The 23,464-nt window shown below is 44.9% G+C and overlaps 1 protein-coding gene across 1 annotated transcript in view; it reads left to right on the top strand.

Annotated features, from left to right (window-relative positions):
- The window catches only part of LOC124796318 (mucin-12-like), a 304,314-nt gene that overhangs the window by 20,097 nt on the left and 260,753 nt on the right, over window positions 1-23,464 (top strand). Inside the window, exon 3 of the mRNA XM_047260448.1 lies at window positions 19,830-19,991. Coding sequence (XP_047116404.1) covers window positions 19,830-19,991 — 162 coding nt within the window. The remainder of the gene's footprint in view (window positions 1-19,829; window positions 19,992-23,464) is intronic.

The raw sequence follows: 23,464 nt of genomic DNA, 5'->3' as shown, positions 1-23,464 counted from the left end.
GGTTTTAAGTTTTCCACAAAGAAGTCTGTGTGTGATCTTTCTAACCATTCTCATTCCATTTTAAACCTGCCTGAGTTGAGGATGAGGGTCACTGTCCTTAGCTTTAAAGACACAGTAAAGTTTCTGGGCCTCATATTTGACTCTAAGCTTACGAATTAACATAGTACTAGTCTCCTCCCTGTGTCTTCGTTTGTGAATGCACTCTACATGTTTGAACAGATTTCCTCCACACCCTCACCCTGCCCCCTCTTCCTCAACTCTCTCAACACAGTTCATCCTCCTTCTTCTGTCTGTGTGTCTCTTTCCCACTAATGCTCTTTGTCTCTCCATCTCCTCCTTCCTCTCTCTCTGTATATCTACTCCACCCCCTCTCTCTAACGATCTTTCCCTCCTATTCTTCCTTACCCACTTGCTGATTACTCCTCTACACCTTTTATTTGCCTCCTGGATATCCCCCTCCTTTCCCCATGTGCCTGTGTTCTCTACCTCCCTGTGTGCCCATCTCCTCCTCAGCCCTGTCTGCCGTCTCCTCAGCCCTGTCTGCCGTCTCCTCAGCCCTGTCTGCCGTCTCCTCAGCCCTGTCTGCCGTCTCCTCTCTCCTCAACCATGTCTCTTCATACCTGCCTGCCCACCCCCTCCTACCCACCTGTCCACCCCCTCATACCCACCTCGTCATACGTGCCTGCTCGCCATGTCAACCCCATCCATCTCTTCACCTCTGCCTGCCACTGTCTCACTTCCCCACCCCTTATAGCTCCAGCCCCGCTCCCCCCTCCCACCCACCACCTCCCCTCCCCTCTCCTCCGCATCCTCAACCCTCTGTCATCTACTACTCTTCTCCCCTTCCCAAGTCCTCATCACCTCCCTTTCTACTGGACTCCACCACATGCTGCCTCCATGCACTCCTCACAGCCTCCATAACACCTGTCCCTTTGTCGCGGCCCTCCACCCCACTCATCCACTCGTCACGGCCCTCCACCCCACCTGTCCACTCATCACAGCCCTATGTCAAAGAGATCTGGGTAAAGGAAAATGTGCATTACCTACTCACTCGTAAGTTAGTGGCTGGTCGCAAACAAACAAACTAACCAACCAGCTGTGGAACAATCCGTCAAACTCTTGCCTCAAGGGGCGAAGCGATCAGCTACACAACCGGTAGGCTGGAAAGGATAGAAGGCATACTCCCGTGTAGACTTGCTCTGTCCTTCCAGCAAACGATTCTTTATCTAATCGTAAAGGCTCGAAGAAGTCCACCAAAGGCAAACTGTGTTCTTCACCAACTCGAAGATCCTCTTACACGGTGTCACCACATGGTTCCTTAGCCCGGTCGGCCTCTGTATCTCTGGTGTGAATCACCAACCATTTTTCAGCGTTGGACTCCACCGACGGCCGCACAAACAAGCCAATGCTTTTGTGGACCCCATGGAGCAGGATCTTCCTACTTCTGTGCCCTCTAGAAGCGACTTTATAATGTCTGTCACTCAGCAGCTGCCGAGTTGACACCCCTACATCTCTTCCTCCTCATGACTGTCCTCCAATGGAACGTTTGCGGCCTTTGGTCCCACAAAGAGGGTTTACAGCTGCTTTTAGCATTGCAGAATCCCCTTCTACTCTGCCTTCAGGAAATGAAATTGCGCCCTCATGACTGCTTTGAGCTTTCGCATTACTTACTGATTCACTTTGTCCTTCCCCTTGAGGTCGGCATTCCATCTCATGGGGGCATCGTGCTGCTCACATGGGATGACCCATTCATAGTCCAACCCATCTCCTTGACCAACCCCCCCCCCCCCCTCCCCACCCGCCATGCACTGTGCGTCCGATGGTTAGAATAGACCCAAGGTATTCCTGCCTGTTGTAAGAGGTGACTAAAAGGAGTCTCACACACTTCAGCCTTTACGTGATGGTCCCCTGTAGGGTTTGACCTCCCATTTTTCAAAATTTTCCCATAGGGTGAGCCAATTGGGGAAGGGCACTTTACATGGTGCTCATGTCCATCGTGCACTGAGACCTATCGCATCTTTTGTCGACGTGTATCTGCACTTCTGCTCATTCTACAACTGTTGGGGCGAGATCACCCTCCTGGGTGCGTATTTTTCCATCAACTCTGCAGTATCATTTTCTATGCTGACGATGATAATAGACTTGTTTGCTGGGTTGCACCTGATACCCAGCATGGTAGCCAGTCAGTTGTGGTGGGGCCGCCATGTACCCTGTTGGTTGTAGCCCCCTGACCACACAGGGATCGCTCTGCTGATGCCTGCGCTGTTAACTCCCCACATATGCCAAGGGGTAGATGCCCATCACCCTGGAGCAGTGGGACTCCCGGCAATGGCCATCCTGCCAAGTGGCCGTTGGTATGGCTAGGTGGCGCCCGTGGGGAGGGCCCCTGGTTGGAGTGAGTGGCATCAGGGTGGATGACACGCGATGAAGCGTTTTACATCAGTCTTTAAGCGTTCACGGGCCCAATTCAACACACAGAAGTACAATCCCAAATGATCACCCCCTCCCCCGGTCCCCGCCCTCTCTTGGCCACACCATGGGAGGAACGTCAGGCTAAGAATGGCAGCGGCTCTTATTCACCCCGGTACCTTGTATATTCAAGAACTGATGGAGAATCTTTCATGATGATGAAGCCTCAGTTTTTTGTTGAGCATTTAGAGGACAAGTTTGGGGAGGTGGAGAGCTTGTCCAAAACAAGAACTGGGTCAGTTTTGATCAAGCAGCATCCTCTGCCCTGTCACGGGTGTTACTGGCTTGTAACAACCTTGAACACCTACATCCCGTATGTATGACACCATCATACGCTGTCGCTACAACGGTTCTAGCCCCATTAGCTCCGCCAACCCCAGTCACCTAGTTCAGGAGCAACCCCCACTCCCAACCATCGGGGATATCAGTCCCCACTTCTGTGCCGGAGAAGCATAAGTCTTCTTCGACTACTCTGCTAGGAAGGGATCCCTTGGATCACTGTGTTCCCAGGTTTCTGCTAGTGGGAAAGATGACACACCATCACACACTGTATGAGCTTAAATATGGTCCAGGGTACCATATTTTACAGGGACCTTCTTTTGCAGTCTGACGATGAGCTGCATGCCAATTTAGAATGGCGAGGTGTACATTTTGTTCGGCGACTCCACTGGGGTGCGAGGGATAATCAGGTTGCCATTGGTGCCTTCATCTTGGCCTTCGAGGATTATACATTACTCGAGAGGGTCAAGGTGATGGTCTACCACTTTGATGTAAAACCCTATATCCCTCCCCCAATGCGGTGCTTTCAATGCTGGAAGTTCGGCCATATGTCTTCCTGCTGTACTTCCATGTGGACATCCTGCTTATCCCAATACTCTATGTGTCCTGCCTCCCATCTGTGTCAACTGCGGAGAGCACCAATTGCCTTGCTCACCTGATTGCAGGATTCTCATGGAGTACAAGACCTTGGACCAACTGACCTACACTGAGGTTAAGAGGAAATTTGAACACCTACATCCCGTATGTATGACACCATCATACGCTGTCGCTACAACGGTTCTAGCCCCATTAGCTCCGCCAACCCCAGTCACCTAGTTCGGGAGCAACCCCCACTCCCAACCATCGGGGATATCAGTCCCCACTTCTGTGCCGGAGAAGCATAAGTCTTCTTCGACTCCTCTGCTAGGAAGGGATCCCTTGGATCACTCTGTTCCCAGGTTTCTGCTAGTGGGAAAGATGACACCCGCCGGTGGCTGAAGAGCCCAAAAGCAGCTGGTTGTGAGACTTCACACTCATCATCAGTCCCGGAGACTGAATCAGTGAAGTTCTCCCAGCCAGGGAACCCAAGGAGAAGTGAGAGAAATCCAAAAAGAAGTTCCCCAAGACCAAGGGAATTGCAGTGGCGCCCGCACCACCTCTACCTAGAAGCTCTGCGTCAAGGACCTAGATCTCGCTGGACCCTCAGGCACAGTGAATATAGACTGTTCAGGCAATAAGTCGGTGGCAGCAGGAGACCCTGTGACGTAAACTGCCTCACTGAATGTTCCATGCCTTCCCAGTCTCCCAGTGACGACATCCTCCAGTGGAATTGTGGCGATTTTTTTTTTCCACCGCCTGGCTGAACTACGGTAACTGTTAAGCTTTATACCTGTTTTCTGCATTACCCTCCATGAAATCTTTCCTCCTTTTGGGAGTTTTTAATGCCCATAGCCCCTTATGGGGTGGTACCGTGCTTACTGGCTGAGCCAGAGGTGTCGAAACTTCACTGTCTCAGTTCGACCTCTGCCTCTTCAATACTGGGGCCGCCACATATTCCAGTGTGGCGTATGGTAGTTACTCGGCCATAGATTTATCTTCCTGTCACTGCCCCGGCGTAAGGCCTACGGACGCCTGCCCAGATGGGCTTTAAACAAGGCGGATTGGGAAACTTTCACCTCAACTGTCACCGCTGAATCTTCCCCACACGGGAACATCAATGTGATGCTTGAGCAGGTGACTAAAACAATCCTTACTGCGGCAGAAAATGCAATCCCTTGCTCTTTAGGGTGCCCCCAGCGAAAGGCAGTCCCTTGGTGGTCGCCGGAAGTCATTGAAGCAATTAAGGAGCGTCGGCGAGCTCTACAGCGGCGTAAGTGGCACCCTTCCCTGGAGCACCTCACAGCCTTTAAACGGCTCCATGCCTGCATTCGCCAACTTATCAAACGATGGAAGCAGGAGTGTTGGGAGAGATACATCTCGACCAGTGGTTACCATATACGTCATCTCCCCAAGTCTGCACAAGGATCAAATGTATTTTCGGGTACAAGACCCCAACAGGTGTTCCCGGTGTTGACATAAATGGCATGCTATCTACCGAGGCAGACGCGATTGCCGAACACTTTGCTGAGCACTATGCTCGAGCCTCTGTGTTGGAAAATTAGCCCGAGCCTTTCGCACTTTCAAACGGCAGCTGGAAGGGAAAGTTCTCTCACTCACTACACACCACAGTGAATCCTATAATGCTCCATTTACAGTGTGGGAGCTCCTCATTGCCCTTGCGCATTGCCCCGACACAGCTCCTGGCCCAGATCAGATCCAGAGTCAGATTATTAAACATCTCTCATCTGACTACATGTAAGCGACATCTCCTTGTCATCTTCAGCTGGATCTGGTGTGATGGCGTCTTTGTATCGCAATGCCGGGAGAGCACCGTCATTCCGAAACTCAGATCCAGTAAAAACCCGCTTGATGTGGATAGCTATTGGCCCATCAGCCTCACCAACATTGTTTGTAAGCTGCTGGAACATATGATGTGTTGGCGGTTGGGTTGGGTCCTGGAGTCACATAGCCTACTGGCTCCATGTCAGGGCAGCTTCTGCCAGTGTTGCTCTGCCACTGATAAACATGTGTCCCTCATGTCTGCCATCCGAACAGCCTTTTCCAGATGGCAACACCTGGTTGTTGTCTTTTTAGATTTACGAAAACCGTTTGACACGGCCTAATGACATCATATCCTTGCCACATTATATGAGTGGTGTCTTCGAGGTCCGCTCCCGATTTTTATCCAAAATTTCCTGTCGTTTGGCACTTTCCGTGTCCAAGTTTGTGCCTCCCATAGTTCCCCCCATATTCAGGAGAATGTGATCCTGCAGGGCTCTGTATTGAGTATATCTCTATTTTTCGTAGCCATTAATGGTCTAACAGCAGCTGAGGGCCGTCTGTCTCATCTTCTCGGTATGCAAATGACTTCTGCATTTCGTACTGCTCCACCAGTACTGGTATTGCTGAGCAGCACCTACAGGGAGCCATGCACAAGGTGCAGTCATGGGCTCTAGCCCACGGTTTCCAGTTTTTGGCAGTGAAGTCGTGTGTTAAGCCCTTTTGTCAGCGTCATACTTTTCATCTGGAACCAGAACTTTACCTTAATGATGATCCACTCACTGTAGTGGAGACATGTCAATTATTTGGACTGGTTTTCGACACCTGATTGACCTGTCTTCCTCACCTTCGTCAGCTTAAGCGGAAATACTTGCAGCACCTCAATGCCCTCTGCTGCCTGAGCAATACCAACTGGGTTGCAGATCGCTCTGCACTGCTGCAGCTCTACAGAGCCCTTGGTCAGTCCCGTCAGTGACTATGGGAGCCTGGTTTATGTTTCGTCGGTGCCCTCAGCATTGCGTTTACTCGACCCAGTGCACCACTGTGGCGTTGCCTAGCGACAGGAGCTTTTAGGACAAGCCTGGTGACCAGCATTTTGGTGGAGGCTGGAGTCCGTCCATTGCCAGTTATGTTGCACACATTCATAGTTCTCCTGCACATCCGAATTACCGTTTCCTTTTCCCACCCACAGCGGTTCATATCCCGCCTCGGCGGCCCAGGTCAGGGCTTCCAATTGTAGTTCGTGTTCAATCCCTCCTTTCCAAACTGGAGTCCTTACCTTTACCATCTATATTTGAGGTCCATTCACGTACACCTCTACGGTGTACACCTAGGCCGTGGCTTCACCTGGACCTTTCACATGGCCCTAAGGACTCTGTTAAGCCCGCGGCTCTCTGCTGCCACTTCCTTTCGATTCTTGACATGTACCACGGACATGAAGTGGTTTCCGCCGATGGCTGATGATCACATCGGCTTCGCTTGTGTCCATGGAGGAGGATATATTGAACAGCATTCCTTGCCCAATGTGTGCAGTGTTTTCACTGCTGAGCTGGTGGCTATATCTCATGCTCTTGAGCACATCCGTTCATGCCCTGGGGAGTCGTTTCTTCTGTGTACTGACTCCTTGAGAGTCTACAAGCTATCAACTCGTGCTATCCTCGTCATGATTTGGTAGCAACCATCCAGGAGTCCATCTGTGCCCAGGAATGGTCCAGTTGTTTAGTGGTGTTTGTCTGGACCCCAGTTCACGTTGGAATCCCAGGCAACAAACTTGCTGACAGGCTGGTCAAACAGGCTACGCAGAAACTGCGTATGGAGATTGGTTTCTCTACAAATGACCTGTGTTGAGTATTACGCTGCAAGGTTTTGCGGCTTTGGGAGACGGAATGGCATAACCTCAGTATGCACAACAAACTGTGTGCCATTAAGGAGACTATGAATGTCTGGAAGACCTCCATGCGGGCCTCTCTCAGGGACTCTGTGGTTATCTGTAGGCTCCTCATTGGTCGCACTTGGCTGACGCACAGCTACCTCCTGCGCCGTGATGACCCACCTAAGTGTCGATGCGGTGCCTGGCTGACAGTGGCCCATATCTTGGTAAGCTGTCCTTCTTTGGCTGCCCTGCGATGGACTCTTCTGTTACCAGATTCGTTGCCATTAATTTTAACTACCACGCCTCATCGGCTAATTTAGTTTTGTGTGTTGTACGTGATGGTGGATTTTATCATTCTATATAAGTTTTCGCGCATGTCCTTTGGCACTTTGTGTTCTCCACACTAACGCTTTTCGGCTGAATGTTTTAATTTGTCGCAGAGTGGCTGGCTTTTCCTTTTATTCTTGTGGTCAGCCAGTCACGGTCATCTGCTCTCTTGTTGTTATCCCTTCTGCCTGTTTCTTGCTTCTCTCTGTGGTTTTCTTTTCCTGTTTTGTCCTTAGTAGTGTCGGTTGTCTTTCTGTCATTCTTCTGGTTCTTCCATTCTCCTGTTACTGTGCTGTATACCTCCATTCTTTTATTCTCTCCCTCGTGTAATTATTTTACCGGGAACAAGGGACTGATGACGTCCCAGTTTGGTCCCTTTCCCCATCCTTTAAATCAATCAACCATCCAACCCTGACTACCAATCTTCAAGCTGTTGCAGTTCGCCTTTTCCTTCTCCGTCCCTCCATCATTCGATGTCACTAGGGCAGACTTCCTTCAGCTTATTGAGCAGTTAACCCCCCCCCCCCCCCCCCCATTTCTGCTGCTCTGTGACTTTAATGTGCATCACCCCTTTGGGGTTCTCCCAGGAGCTGTCAGAGATGTGCCCTCTTGGCTGACCTTCTTAACCAACTTATCCTCTTCTGCCTTAACACTGGAGCACCACCCACTTTCCTTTCTGTCTCCTCGCACACCTATTTGGACCAATCCTGTTGCACTGCCCAGCTTGCCCATCATCTTGAGTTGTCCGTTCTAACACGTACTCGAGTGACCATTTCCCGTGTGCTCTCCGGTTGCTGACTCCTGCCCCATCCTCGTGCATGTCCAAATGGCAGCTTACTAAGGCTGACTGGCAGCTTTACTCCTCCCTGGCGACCTTTGAAGAACAAGATTTCTCCAGTTGTGATGACCAGGTGGAATATCTCACCAAAGTTATTCTTACTGCTGCAGAATGTTCCATTCCTCGCACTTCCTCTTTGCCACGTCATCTCCCAGTCCCTTGGAGATGTGCTATCAGCATTTTTAACCATCATCCTACGATCGCAAACTGCTTTCATTATAAATAGATGCGTGCAAAGTGTCATCGCATGCTTCGGGATAGCAAACGAGCTAGCTGGATTTCATTCACTAGTTCTTTTAACAGTTCCACCCCTTCCTCTGTCATGTGGGCCAACCTCCGACGACTCTCTGGGACCGAGATCCGTTCCCTAATTTCCGGCCTCACAGTAGCAGATGATGTTATTGTGGACCCTGTTGCTATCCTTGGGCCACCATTTTGCGGAAGTTTCGAGTTTTTCCCACTATCACCCTGCCTTCCTCCATCGGAAACAACTGGAGGAGGCTCGGGCAATACCCTTCTCTTCTCTGAATTGTGAGTGCTACAGTGCTGCCTTTACTATGAGGGAGCTAGATCATGCTCTCAGTTCATCCCGATCCTCTGCCCCTGGGCCAGACGCCATCCACATTCAGATGTTACAGCACCTTTCTCTTGCCTTTCTCTGCCTTGCCTTGAAGCACTTTCTGCTTAACATGTACATCCGCATCTGGGCAGAGAGCACATTTACCAGACGCTGGTGTGAAGCCACCGTCATAGCCATACCTAAGTCCAGTAAGGACAAAAACCTTCCTTCTAGCTACCGCCCCATCTCTCTTACCAGCTGCATTTTCAAGGTGATGGAACATATGATTCATGCCCGGCTGGTATGTTGGCTTGAATCTTGCAATTCACTGACGAATGCACAGCGTGGATATTGAGTGCGGCCTTCTGCAGTCGACCATCTCGTTACTTTGTTCACTCATGTCATGTTTGGTTTTCTGCAGAAATCCCAGACTGTGGCTGTGTTTTCCGGTTTGGAGTAGGCCTACGACGCCTGCTGGAGAAGTGGTATCTTCCATACTCTCTGCATGTGGGCCTTTCTTTTTCCAGACATTTTTAAAAGCTTGAGTTTTCAACGTGTATATGGGTTCTGCCTTGTCAGGACCCCTTTATCCGGGGAAACGGTGTGCCTCAGGGTTCTGTCCTGAGTGTCATCTTTGTTGCTATCGCCATTAACCCTATAATAGCCTCTCTCCTGCTGGGCATCTCCAGCTCCCTGTTTGTTGACAATTTGCCAACTACTGCAGTTCTCCACAGACCTGTCTCACTGACCGGCATCATTCAGCGATGTCTTGATCGTCTTTACACCTGGAGCATCGACAGTGGCTTTCGTTTTTCCAATGGCAAAACTGTCTGTATTAATTTCTGGCAACACAAGTGGTTTCTCCTACCAACTTTACATCTTGGGCCTGGTGGCCTTCCGTTTGTTGAAACTATGAAATTCCTGGGGATCATGCTCAATAGGAAACACTCTTGGTCCTCCCATGTATCTTACCTGACAGCCCACTGTATGCAGTTCCTCAATGTCCTACGTGTCCTCAATGGTACTTTTTGTTTGTACCGGACCCTTGTCTGTTCAAAACTCGACTGTGGGTGCTTTGTTTATGCATCTGCACGCGCATCCCTCTTACGCCATCTCAACACTATCCACCATCATGTTATCCATTTGGCCACGGGCGTCTTTTTCGCCAGCCTGGTTGAGTGTCTGTATGCTGAAGCTGCTGAACTACCACTGTCTTATCGCTGTGACTTTCTCCTCAGCAGGTATGCATGCTGTTTGTCTGCCATGTGTGGCCACCCACCTCATGCCTCCTTCTTTGATGATTCCTCTAATTGTCAGTATGGAGCTCATCCCTCTTCTCTGTTACATCCTGGAGTCTGCTTTCAGCACTTGCTACGGTGGGTGTGAACCCTTCACCACCTTGGCATCATGAAGCGGCCCCATGTTAACCTTGGTCCTCATTTGCGTCCTAATTACACTACTCCAGCCTCAGTTTATCGTCAGTTAACAACCTTCACATGGAACTTTGCGACAGTACCTTTGTATACACTGATGGCGAGTGTGCCATTGTCATTGACACCCGTGTCTTTTGATATCGGCTTCCGGAACACTCCTTGGTATTTACAGCCGAGCTCTTCACTTGTATCAAGCCACGGAATACACCTGTTGACACAGCCTTTTCAATTGTGTTGTCTGCTCAAACTCACCCAGTGCTCTTCAAAGTCTGTGTGCGCTGTACACTGCCCACCCCTTAGTGCAAAATGTCAGGAAAACTGTCACTTGCTCACTCTTGGTGGAGCCAGTGTGATGTTTCTGTGGTTCCTGGTCATGAAGGTCTGCCAAGGAATGAGGCTGCTGACGCTGCTGCCAAGGCTGCAGCCCGCGAGTACCAATATTCCCTCTGATGGTCTCTGTGTTTCCGTCTGTCAGGAGGCAGTGTCCCTTTGGCATCGCCAATGGTCCTTCCTTCACAGGAATAAGCTCCGGCTTATTAAGCCCCTCCCAGTGGCCTGGACGACCTCGTCTTGGACCTCCTGCCGGGAGGAGGTTATTTTAACTCAGCTGCGTTTTGGCCACTGGCTTTTTTAGCCATTGTTTTTTACTAAGTGGCGCTACCCCACCACTTTGTACACATTGCGCCCAAGTTTTAACTATCCGCCACCTCCTGATGGAATGCCCATGTTTTAACTGTTTAGTTCCAGCTTGGGTTTGCCATCTGATTTATCTGCCGTTTTAGCATGGGATGTCGACTGTGCTTTATTTTTTATCCACCAAATCAATATGGCGAAGGCCATTTAATTTTTAGTTTTGGGAGCTCCGTTTCTGTTTTTTTTTAGCTGTCTTCTATTATGTCAGTTGGGACTGACGTATAGTCGTTTTTTATCTTCTCTCTGTCTTTGTGTTCTATATAATCACAAGAGTCATGGCTATCAGTGATCTGCAGTACCTGCTCAAGAGTAAGATCGGAATATTTCAGAATTTGTTCTCTGACCTGTTGTCTGACACATTCTGTGTGATTGTTTCCCTGATCATATAGTCACTGTAATATTGTCCACATCCACAATGGAACTTATATTTCCGTGTTAAACCTTGTAATTCAGTCACCCACTAATGGTGTGTTTGTTCTGGTTGCTTCTTTAAATGAAAGAACTTAAATTGGGCAGCTGGCAGTGTTGCTACAGTCTTCATAGTTTTTATGTAATGCACTGACTAATGTCTCAAATGGGACGTCTTCAGCCTGTGATGTAGGGAAGAGTTTTGCAAGAGTCGTATACACTGATACACTGACGAAAGGAAGTGAGCCTACATCACATTATCTGATATTTGGTGCGCTGCTAGGTGGGCCCTGAATTGTGCAACATACTCCGTGTAGTTTCTGCAGTTTCGTAGAAGGCATGATACGGCAGCAGGAAATGTGGCACAGAAGCTGCAGGTGTGGCTGCCAATGCAGTGCTTACTTATTGAGCCACTGCTTGATGTGTGATGAAAATTGTCTCAGTCAGCTTCTGAAGTGACGGCGTATGAAAGCGAAGGCACATATTAAGATCCTGTGGCTATTGAAGATCCTCATTAGACAATGGTTCGGTAAGAACAGATACAATTGGCAGAATCTGTGGATTTGCAGGCATAGGTGACAGTTGAATCACGGGATAATGAATTATAAATTGTGGGTGGGTTGTGGTCGGGGTTGTCATCATAACTAGTTAGACAATAACAATGACACAAAAGCAAAAAGTGATGTACAAGAACAACTAGAACAAAAAATGTCACAAATTTTTGGTGTTGGGTTAGGAGAAACAAGGCAAATAAGAACACTTTGAATCAAAAGGTGCGGGAAGCTGCCATCTCGTCACCAGTTTTCTAAACCCTCGTCACCATGTTTGTAAAGGCCTTGTGTCTACTGCTGAAGAGGCCAAGTTGCTACTGTTGTTATGGTACGCCAAGTTTGTGAGTTCATGAAACGGCTTCTGGTTCAGTACACCACTAAGGCAAATTCTCCCTGCCACAGGTAACAGGATGAAAGAACAAAGGTTCTACAACACTCCAACAAATTACTGACAAAGTCACACAAATGAGTTAAAAAGGTTTACTTATCTTTGTGTCTTGACGAATAAGTAGTCTTCAACACTACTCGTAATATAATGCAAAAAAGGCCCTCAATGACTTTTGAGCAAATAATCATATGTAAACTTCACAGTACATATCAAGTGCTACAACTGTATGTTCAGTTCTGAGTTCACTAAATGACGTTCTCTGTGTACATCAGTCCTCGATAATGGTCTATAATCAAGTGGCGAGAGGTGCTCTTCTACCTTCCAAGTCATCTGGTCATTGGCAGATTGTACACAGCTGGCAATTGGCCAAGGCAAAGTCGCTATCTTCATGCTCAGCACTGCCCGTGGCACTGGTGAAACTCGGGTAAATGGTGAGTCTCTATGGCATCTTTGTGCCTGTGGTGCTTTTTCCCTGGCTGTGTCTTGTTCGGACAACACGCCAGTATAGGTCTGCATTCACATATATCATTATTTGTTGTGTTACAGAGTGAGGTTGTGCAGTAGTAAGTCACAGGACTCACATTCAAGACAGAAATTCAAATCCCCACCTGAGTATCTGACTTTGCTGTTGTGTGTGTAAATTGTTTGAGACAAATTCTAGGATGATTCATCAGAATGGGTCACGGACAATTTCCTTCTCCATCTTTACCCAATCTGAGCTTGTACTGTCTCCTAAGGATCTTGTCAATGATATTGTGGTATTCAGGCGGAAAGCTGTCACTTATCTCTAGCTTGTGGATTACTGTGTTTGACAATGACATTGCTTTTCTCAGTAGGAATGTTGCAGGTAATAAGAGTTCATTTTTGTTTACCTAAACAGTGATAAAGGATATCCTAGAATTTACTGTGTAGAATTGAGGACATAGTACTAAAGGTTTTTCATTGCCCATAAAACCAATTTCCAACAAATTAGTCTTATAGTGCTTAGTGAAATAGAATTGCATTTTCTGTTCTCACTGAACCAATTCCTGTCCACCTAATTTCTTTCAAAGCCACTATAGCTAGCCCGTACCAAGTCTCATCAAGCTCAGTAAATCTGCTGGTTGATACAAGACTTTGGCATTCCAGTTTTTCAATTGAAGTCCAGATCACTGTCACAGTCATCTCACTTAGGTTGGTGTCCAGTGTTCAGTCCTAAATTCAGGGACCCTGGTTTAAAGTTCAGCTCAAGTTAGCACCCTTTTGTCAACTTTCAGTCTAGAGGAAAAGGTTTGTATTTAGAGTTTTCATCAGCTAGTTTGTTACTTTTATTGAGCTAGGAGCCTGATTTACCTCTAATTTATGCTCATAATTCCTTCCACTACCACATTAGGAGCCAACTTATATCCGAACAATTGCGCAAGGGCCATTGCCCATTGTTTGATTACACTTATTCACTATTTCCATGTATTGTTACTTGTGGCACTTGTTGGAGCTTACCTGTGTTTTGTCAACCCTGCCAAACCCTCATAATCTTCCTTTCTGAGTCTGGGATTGCCTATCTGATTTTGCCTTACTTGCCATTGTCACCATACATGGTGGAATGTTTACTGTCTACCACTTACATTTCACCTGCTATTTCAGGCTTGCAATGATGAATGTTTCTGCTTTGTCGGTATTAAATTGTGAAAAATCTTACTTTCTGTTATTAATTGAGGAGGACCCCAGTAGATGTTACAAACAGCTTCTTTATTATTATGCAAAAGACTGGTGGTGCAATAGGTATGAAACGAAATTAACTTCACTTCTTCAACAGTTCCAACTAAATACAATTCTGAAGTATAGACTCCACCTGTCTGCTGTGAGCCAGAACTAAAGTGAGAAAAGCTAGCACTCAAAACAATTGTTGCCTAACTTCTCAGCATGACGCAGTCTTCTCCTGTGGCATGTCAATGACTTAAGTGATGGACTGCAAGCAGTGCACGCATGACTCAACTAGCTCTCGCTGACAGGAACTGTTCGCGTTGGCTTAAATAGTCACTCTTCAGGAAGAGATGTACTGTCCCCCTAGTTACTTGTGAAACTATGGCATTGTGGTTTTGTGATGCGGCCAGCTACCTCTTACTGATGCCTGGTGAGGTACCTAGTGGTCCGTAGCTCTCGGTGCACCTCCTGGTGGTCTGGGTTTGTACTTGACTTTCCCGTGTGACTACAGCAGAGCAAATGAGTGTCGCCTACTTTAACCCACGCATCAAAACTATAGCTAGGGTTGCGGGTGATGCTCGTGGTCACCATAGCACATTGGCATATAATGTGCTATGGGCTTCTGCAGTCATTTCCAATGTTTGTTTAGAAGATATAATTGCCCTATTCATAACCCTACTCTGCTGCAGATTACCATATCAAAACATCACCTCAGAGACACGTTTTTAAATCTTCATGAAGCTTATGGTGAACCACAAGTAAGCATAATTATCCAAAGCTGTCTCTCATTTGCCTGTAGCGATTTAGGGAAATCGTAGAAAACCTAGATCATGACAACCAGATACAGGTTTGGACCGTTGTCCTCCCGAATGCGGAAGGATGACAGTTCAAACACGTGTCCGGCCATCCTGATTTAGATTTTCCATGATTTCCCTAAATTGCTTCAGGCAAATAGCAGGATTGTTCCTTTGAAAGAGCACAGATGATTTCCTTCCACATTCTCCCCTAATTCGAGCTTGTGCTCCATCTCTAATGATCTCGTTGTTGACAGGAGTTATACACAAATCTGCTCCTGCTCCTCCAGGACAGCCTCCAGAGTGAGGCTTGACTCGAATTTGAGGACTTCTGTGTAATCTTCGTAGGTATCAGTAAAGGAGGCTTTCATAACAATATGGATCCAAAATGGTGGAACAACTGCACCAAAGATGCCATATCTGATAAGAAACTCGTTTACGAAGTGTGCCAAGAAACTTACAGAAACAGATGGGGAATCTGACAGAGAGGCTAAGAAAATATTCTAAAGAACATTTTCTACTGAGGAAGAAAAAGCTGAGTTCAACCTCTATAAATGGATTGAAAAAGGAAATAACACGGAAATATACAAAATAACAAAACACTGACATAACAGCACTAGAGACTTTAAAACTACAAAGTGCTTCACAGACAGCAAAGACACACTACTAACAGCTGGTAAGGACATACGTGAAGGATGGTATGAATGTTGCAGTCTGCTATTGTTGAGTTTCCTCAATAGCTACAGATAGGATCTGATACTACCTGGCCCTGTAAATGAAAACCCAGCAATGGTCTTTTAAGAAACTAAGCATTAATGAAAACAATGACTACTAGTGGGATAGATAAGGCCACAGGATAACGTTAGCTGACTCCGAGTAATGGTAAAAGGCAAGGACAAAGAAGTAAAAGATATGCTGTGTTTCTCAGCATAGAGGGCCTTTGAATAATGGATACTGTCATCTATTCCAGCTTTCAGCACAAGATAATAAGGTTACTGTTAATGGAAACAAATTTAAATTGAATGCTTTCAGACTGTGGACCATATATGTATTACCAAACCCATTTATTTTCCTAACATATTTTCACAATAACTTAAAGCAACACGTCATTGTGAGTGCTAATCTTTTGTTACCCCCCCCCCCCCCCCCCAAAAGGCATTATTGGCATTTAATGTGGCCTTTATTTTAGGCAAGTTTTGAGAAGAGTATATTAAGTTTTAAAAACTTTTGTTTTGTCAGACATTGTACTACATAGATTGTAATGAATATCAGAATGGATATTTCGTAATAGCTTTGCAATCCTTTAACCTGTCAGACATAGCTCTTTGTTGCACTTACACATTATGAGTGTCTCTTAGCTTGATCACCTGGTACATCCAGTGATTTCCTTGTCTTTATTTGGATTACATTTCACGTAGTATTGATATTCATGTACAGATGTTTCATTACTGTGTCATTTTGAACCTATTCTTTATCTAGTAATATTTGTATAGTGTTAATGATTTCCCACATGTTACATTTGGATACATAAACACCAGTGAGCTAAAACTTTATGACTAACTATTTAATAACCTGTTATTCCACCTTTGGAATGCAGTACAGCATCTATTCTGCGAGACATGGAGACTTGTAAGTCTTTGGTTTTCCAAGGTATGTGGAACCAGGTGTCTACATGCACATCTTGCAATTCTTGAAAATTACAGGCAAGTGATTCCATCGGGTTCAGACCGCCTGAATTTGAAGGCTGAGACATCAACTTGAATTAATTACCATGGCCTCTCAAACCACTGTAGAACAAATCTGACCATGTGACATGTACAGTTATCCTGCTGAAAGATGCCTTTGCTGTCTGGGAAGGCATCAAGCATGAAGTGATACACGTGACTTGCAATATTGTTCACACAGTCGATAAGTTGCAATGGTGCTTTCAGTTACCACTGCGTCTCCCTTGGAAGCCTAAGTGAATGTCCCCTGTATCATAATACTGCCCACACCAACCTGTGACAATGGCACAGTTCAAGCTCCAAGCAGCCATTTACCTGGATGAAAGTTATCTGGACATGATCAGCAATGTGGTGTAAAGAGAAATGTGATTTATCTGACCAAGTATCAAGTTTCAATTATCCACTGTCCAGTCTCAATGATCCTGTGCCCTCTGCAGTCAGTGGGTGATAATGTTGTTGGGGCTACATAGGAACACAAAGGGTTTGTATTCCATGGAGTCCCATCATTTAACAGTGTGTGCTGAATGGAGTGCTCAGAAACACTTATGCCTGCACCAGTATAGTACTCTGTCGTCATATGTATCAAAGATCACCACCAATCCTGCTGCGTTCCCAGAGTGGATCGGGGTCCTTTGATTTGGAGCCGAGTGAAGGGTCTCAACCAGAGGCTTCGTCGTCTCTGTGACAGTCTTGGCTGCAGATTTCTAAACTTGTGCTATTGGGTGGGGAATTGTAGGACGCCCCTAGATAGGTCAAGGGTACACTACACAAAGGAAGCGGCTACTCGGGTAGCAGAGTACTTGTGGCATGCACATGGGAGTTTTTTAGGCTAGGCAGTAGTGCGAGGTGTCCTGATGAACACTCACCAGTTGACGTGCAGGAAGGAAAATCAGGACACGCTCAGTGTAAAGACACTTCAGCTATCAAGATATTAGCAGTAAATTTTCAGAGTGTTTGGAATGAAGTTCCTGAATTTACTGCCCTCCAGGAAGCATGTGGCGCGCAAATTATTCTCGGGTCTGAGACCTGGCTGAACCCTGAGATAGGAAGTTCTGAAATATTTAGTGAGGGTTGGAACGTGTATCGGAAAGACAGATTAGACACCGTAGGAGGTGGTGTCTTCATTGCAGTTGACAAAAATATTGTGTCTACTGAGGTCGAAGTAGAGTGTGATTGTGAAGTTATCTGGACACGTTTAACAGGGCTAGGAGAAATAAAATTAATTGTTGGGTGTTATTACCAGCCACCAGGTTCCACCGTGACAGTTCTAGAATCATTCAAAGGGAGTCTACACTCTTGTCTCGCAGAAGTACCTGGATCATGCTATATTAGTCGGAGGCGACTTCAACCTACCTAGTATAGACTGGGATGTCTATGGATTCATTACACGTGGTACAGACAAGCCGTTGTATGAATTTCTTTTGAACACATTATCCGAAAACTGTCTTGAGCAGCTCCATGTATACACTTTCCTCACTGTGCCATGTGCCTGCAACACCACCAGCCAGCACTCAATCTCACAGTGGATAGTGGTCATAATGTTAAGACTCGTCATTGAATTTTGAAGCTTGACAACTTCAGTAGTTTTTGTATTGGTTAATATGAAGATGATCTTACAGTGACGGCTATGATTTTTTTGTCCCAATAACTGTAATTTTAAATCTGTGATAACTTGTCTGTCTATTTTATAAGTTGCACTTCATAAGCAGACAAATGCTGCATTTTTAGTGCAGGCAATTATCTACAGGTTTCAGTTGCCCATTACAGAGATCACTATAGTGGAGTGACATTCATAATTGATGATCAGAAAGCAGGTGTAGCAGTGTATACTTACTGATTATATCCCAGGAGACAGGCGTTTTTGATACAGCAACACAAACGTTTGTCTCGTGATATGATAAATGTATTGCTTCCAGCAGAAGTAGCTAAATGATCACTTTAAGCAATACAGTGCCTGAGTAACCTCAGTATTGTACACATTTGGATCAGCATTGTTCAATTAGACTATTCAACTTGTAGTTAAAGCCTGGCTTAGTGGGTTTCTTGAAGTTTCTCTGGCAGATAGAATATTCCATCATCTTTTGGGTTTGTGTGTGAGACAGTATTTTTTTCTTGTTCTGGTATCTCAGCTGATAACCTTACAGCCATCATCAGAAGTGCCAAATATTACTGATTGTCTAGTCCGTAATTTTTATGGATTTACCGCCCATTTATGGAAGTCAATGGAATTACTAAAAAATTACAAAAATAGAAATTTTACAACTTGATGTTTTAAAAAATCAAAAAAAGTACTCTTTACATTTTGCAAATCATGTGCTGCTAAAATATTTTATAGATTGTAATGATTTCCGTCCTGAGTACATAGTAAACCTGTCTACGAATGATTGTCATCTTGGCTTTCTAAGATAGATTATGCTGAGTGCTGACAAAAAATTTTTCATTCTGCACTTGTCAGCTTAAAAGATAGAAATAAAACTGCTTTTGAAACAAGTGACTCCACAAGGTTCAAATAATGCAGTCTGTGAGAGAGTGTTAAGTATTGTTAGGGAAAACAATACTGGATTTCAGTCTTGTATGAATACAGCAACCTTGAGTGAGTGCTTTGGTGATTAGTAAAATGAAGAATTTGTTGTCAGGAAGAGCATGTTACCAAAATGATTTCACAAAGGATCAGATTCGGACTGCAGAGAGTGCAACAGGATTATCACTCAAGAGAAAATTACCTTGTCATCTATGAAAATACAGATTCTGTAATATACAAGTATAGGCAGAGCCTGGAAGTGGATGAGTGTTCTGAATATTTTTGTATGAAACATTGAAGGCTGGCCACCCATTTAATACTGCAAGTGGATTTGGTTTCCATGTTGTACTTCTATTTCCACCAAATATTTGAGCAAGATATGTATATAGATTTTGCAATATTTGAAAATTACGGAAATGTTTCTTAAGTGCCCTTGACATTTATTAGGCTAATTTTTAGCCTTTCCCACATTTACAATTGTTCTTATTCCTGGGAAATCTTCTTTATTTTGGGTTGGGAAGTGTGTGAAATGTAGCATTGAAAGGCCTACATCAGGCTTGTAATTTTTAAAATTTCCCAGACCTCTACTGCCCCCCCTCCCCCACTCCACCCCTACATTTGTCATTTGATTACTGACAGCCTCTTCTCAAGGTTGACAGCCATCAAGGCGAGTGTTTGGCAAAATTTATACCACTTGATTTAAATACATACGTGTAGAAAATGGCTGTTAGGTTATCTGCCAAAACATCGGAAAAATATCTAATACTGCACTATCCCAGGTGCATGCCCAAAAGAACTTGGGATGATTGCCTGGCATTTCATTTGAATTTGTACTTGAGTACTATTTAAAACTCATCTAGTTTGTATAGAGATAAAGAAGTGAATGTTTCAATATCCTTGGTTTCTTTATGTCTTTATTATATATTTTCAGGAGCTGGAAGAAGCTTTGCTGACTGATGGCGCAGAAGATTCTGGAAGCTCATTACTTCAAGAACTGATTGTTAGGCTGTTGTGTGGCTGTTTAGGGAACAATGACATTTCAACTTTTAACTACCAGATGTTTTTGAGACGTCTGTTCCGACAAAAGTGTCAGGTAAAATTTTGATATATTTACTAAGATGGTATCTGTTCTTTCAGACATGTCCCGGTCGGGGCACACGTTTTCATCTGTCGCCATTGACGTATGTCAATGCCTGTAAGCAGCTAGGGGTGTTCATTTCAATGTAAAATTACGATGTTTGCTATCCATTTTATACCTGTTTTTACTTAGTATTCTCTGTTTTATAATGTGTGTTATTCATTTAATCTCAACAGTAGTAGTAGAACATCACCTGGCAATACTACTGAACAATTGTAGCTGCACCACCACACACCACACACACACACACACACACACACACACACACTCTCTCTCTCTCTCTCTCTCTCTCTCTCTCTCTCTCTCTCTCTCTCTCTGTGTGTGTGTGTGTGTGTGTGTGTGTGTGTGTGTGTGTGTGTGTGTGTGTGTCTCTCTGTCCTTGTCCTTGTTGCAGTCAGAGTATATGGGAAAGCCGTAAGAATAATCCTGCTGTTGTACAAAATCACCCTTCAGACCATTAACTCCAGGTGTAGGTTCAGTGTGTAAGCCAGTGGTGATGTAAGGGAGGTGCAAGTAATGTGAATTATTTCAAGGTGTGTTGCTGGCAGATACTTTCACCAGCAACACTTCACGGGTCGAAGTTCGCACCTCCGCTGTCTGTTGCTACGATTACCACTGAAACAGTCTAATCGTTTAGTGTATTACTTCTCCTTTTAACATAGCGGTATTTACCTCTCCTTTCTTGAAGAGAAGGGAATATCACCCATCACCATGATAAAGAATGCAGTAAAATACAATCATGATCAAAGTTGTCTTTGTTTTAGAAGATTGCAGGTTGTCGTGCTTCCAGGTAAACTTTACAGAAGGAATATTTTAGAAATGAAAGAAACTGCTTTCCTTTCCACAAGAGAATTATATATTAAAAAAACCTTTTAAATCACATGTCCATCCAGAATCACAGACGGGAAAAGACAGATAGTTGAAGAGTAAAAAAATGGATATAAGCTAAAGACACATAAGAATGGACATTTTTTTTTTCTTTCTGTATGTGTCTCCCTTTAGCGCATGCATGATTGCATCTTTGTCCTGCACAGTGTTCAGATACTTAATAAATGACATATACTTATGGATAAACCAAAATAAAATCCATCACAGTTGCACCCCTACCATATACTGGTGTTGTCCATGGGCACTGGATGACAGTATACAGTACTGGTGCCTTTAAAAAAAAAAAAACATAAATAATCAAATTTCATATGAAAATAACACTTAACCTAAGTTTTGGCCTTGCTTTGGATCAAATCCCTGTATTTGTGGCCAGTGTTATATCTTATTTATCTGTAGCACTTGTCAGCTTTATTTATATTACATTTAACGTACATATAACCTACAAAACTTCCCAAGTTTAGTTTATGAGAGATCATAACTTGACAAAGGGCATGTTTGAATTAGATTCGGTTGCTCCATTATTGAGACGTAACCACCACCCGTAGTTTGTGCGGCCACATCTCCACACGTTAAGCAGTGTTTGTTGTGCGCATTCCTTGCAGTACCATGAGTGCAACTATGGAGAACAGTTCAGCCTCAGGTCTATAACATTGTAGACGACAAAAAACTGCACATTGTTATAGTGTCCACAGGACAGTTTTGTAGGATAAGTGCATATTGATGTGCATTTGGGTAAAAAGTTTGATGCTGCGACAGAGAAACCATAAAGTTCTGACCATGGTTATGTAGATCACGTTATCCATCACATATTTCGGTGCCCAAAAGATCCTCCCGTATCGAGAGCTCACCATATTCCAGGTAAGTCCATAAATTACTTGCTTTAATTCCTCCTCCGTTGTAAAGTTAGGCATCCAACACCACCACAAAAGGCACTTACATTGTTTTCTTCATTGTAGCTACATGTAAATTTGACCACTGCTTCAAACGAGTGTGTATTGTACTTCAGTGTACTTAATTTATACTTTTCTCTGCGGGATACAGCTCCTGTATATTATAATATGTAGAGGTATAACTATTATGCTACGAAGGTTGTATCAAATGTTCGTGAAAGGACGTTCAGATGTCATGATCGTGTGTAATTGTGTGCTGAACACCTGTATTTGGCGTTCATATCTGTTACTTGCATTCTTCAATGTATGGTGTGGCCCCTTGTTTTTATTCTTTGATAGTACAGGACCTTGACTTCATTGTTTGTGATGCACTATAACTTCTTTATAGTCACACACAACATTCACATTATCACAGTCACACACACATTCATGTATAAATAATTACTCATATTTCAGTGTGGCCCATTTCTTTTGGCACCAGCTGCCTGAGTCCTCTTTCTTCTCACCTTGTCACTCATGGTTATGTGATCCTTTCCGTAGGTGCTTATGATAGTAGCACACAATCAGCTGACCAGCTATGCGGTTTGATGTACTCTTTCCTTGATCCTAGGCCATAACAATCTGCCCTTTGTCAATGTCGTATGTGTCAGCAAAGTTCCCCATTTATTGCCTGTATTGTCACTAGAATAGTGCCCTATTCACCTATGCTCCACTTATATATTTTCCTCATGAGTCGTTCCTGGAGTGCCAGCAAGCAGGATTCAGTCTCACTGTGGACCAAGTTCGTAATGTTCTGCTGCATCATTGTATTTATACTCCAGATCAGTCACCATTGTGACTAACCATCATTCATAAAGGTGATTGGCAATATGGGCATTGAAGCTTCAAGTATATGTCACAGTAGTATCAAAAATGGACGCAAACACAAGGAAGCAGACTGCTTTTTTGTGGAAATCATTGGAGGAACCTTTACTAACACACATTGCTGTTGAAGAAAGGGAGTCAGTCACCATTGCTGAAGACCGTAGAGACTTTAGAGAGGAAAGTATGTTCCAAATGAGAATTCTAATTAATATCTGGAACATAGTATGAAAAAAAGGCTCATTTGCAGTCACCAAGTGAGGTAGTGCAATGGTTAGCACACTGGACCTGCATTTGGGAGGCCTCCCAGGGGCTACAGTGCTACTTCGCTTTCCGTGCTGCAAGTCTGTCTTTCATCTCTACCTTTCAGTTGGTTGCTCTTCTTGGTGCCAGTTGTGTTTGGATTTGATTTGTGTTTTGGACACTTGTTTTCTTAAAGTCCAGCCTTCTACAACTTTCCCTTATTAATTATTGGTCCCCTTCTTGGTACTGACTTGAGCTACTTCTTTTCTAAATTATAGAGAAGTGCGGATTGTACAGGGAAGGTCACCCAGCATGGTGTATATTCCACCTTTGTGCCTTTCTCTCTTTGCACCCTTCTTTCTTGCAAGCATACTATGCTCAGAGCCCAGCAGAATAGACGCTCTTGTGTGTGTGTGTGTGTGTGTGTGTGTGTGTGTGTGTGTGTGTGTGTGGGGGGGGGGGGGGGGGGGGTGTCATAATGCAAGCCAAGGAGTATGTGTCCATCACGGCTGGGGCACAGGCAACAATTTGCTGATCAGGTAACCA

The sequence above is a fragment of the Schistocerca piceifrons genome, chromosome 4 (genome assembly GCF_021461385.2).
Source record: "Schistocerca piceifrons isolate TAMUIC-IGC-003096 chromosome 4, iqSchPice1.1, whole genome shotgun sequence".
Classification (NCBI taxonomy): domain Eukaryota; kingdom Metazoa; phylum Arthropoda; class Insecta; order Orthoptera; family Acrididae; genus Schistocerca; species Schistocerca piceifrons.
This window is presented reverse-complemented; position numbering and strand designations above follow the sequence as displayed.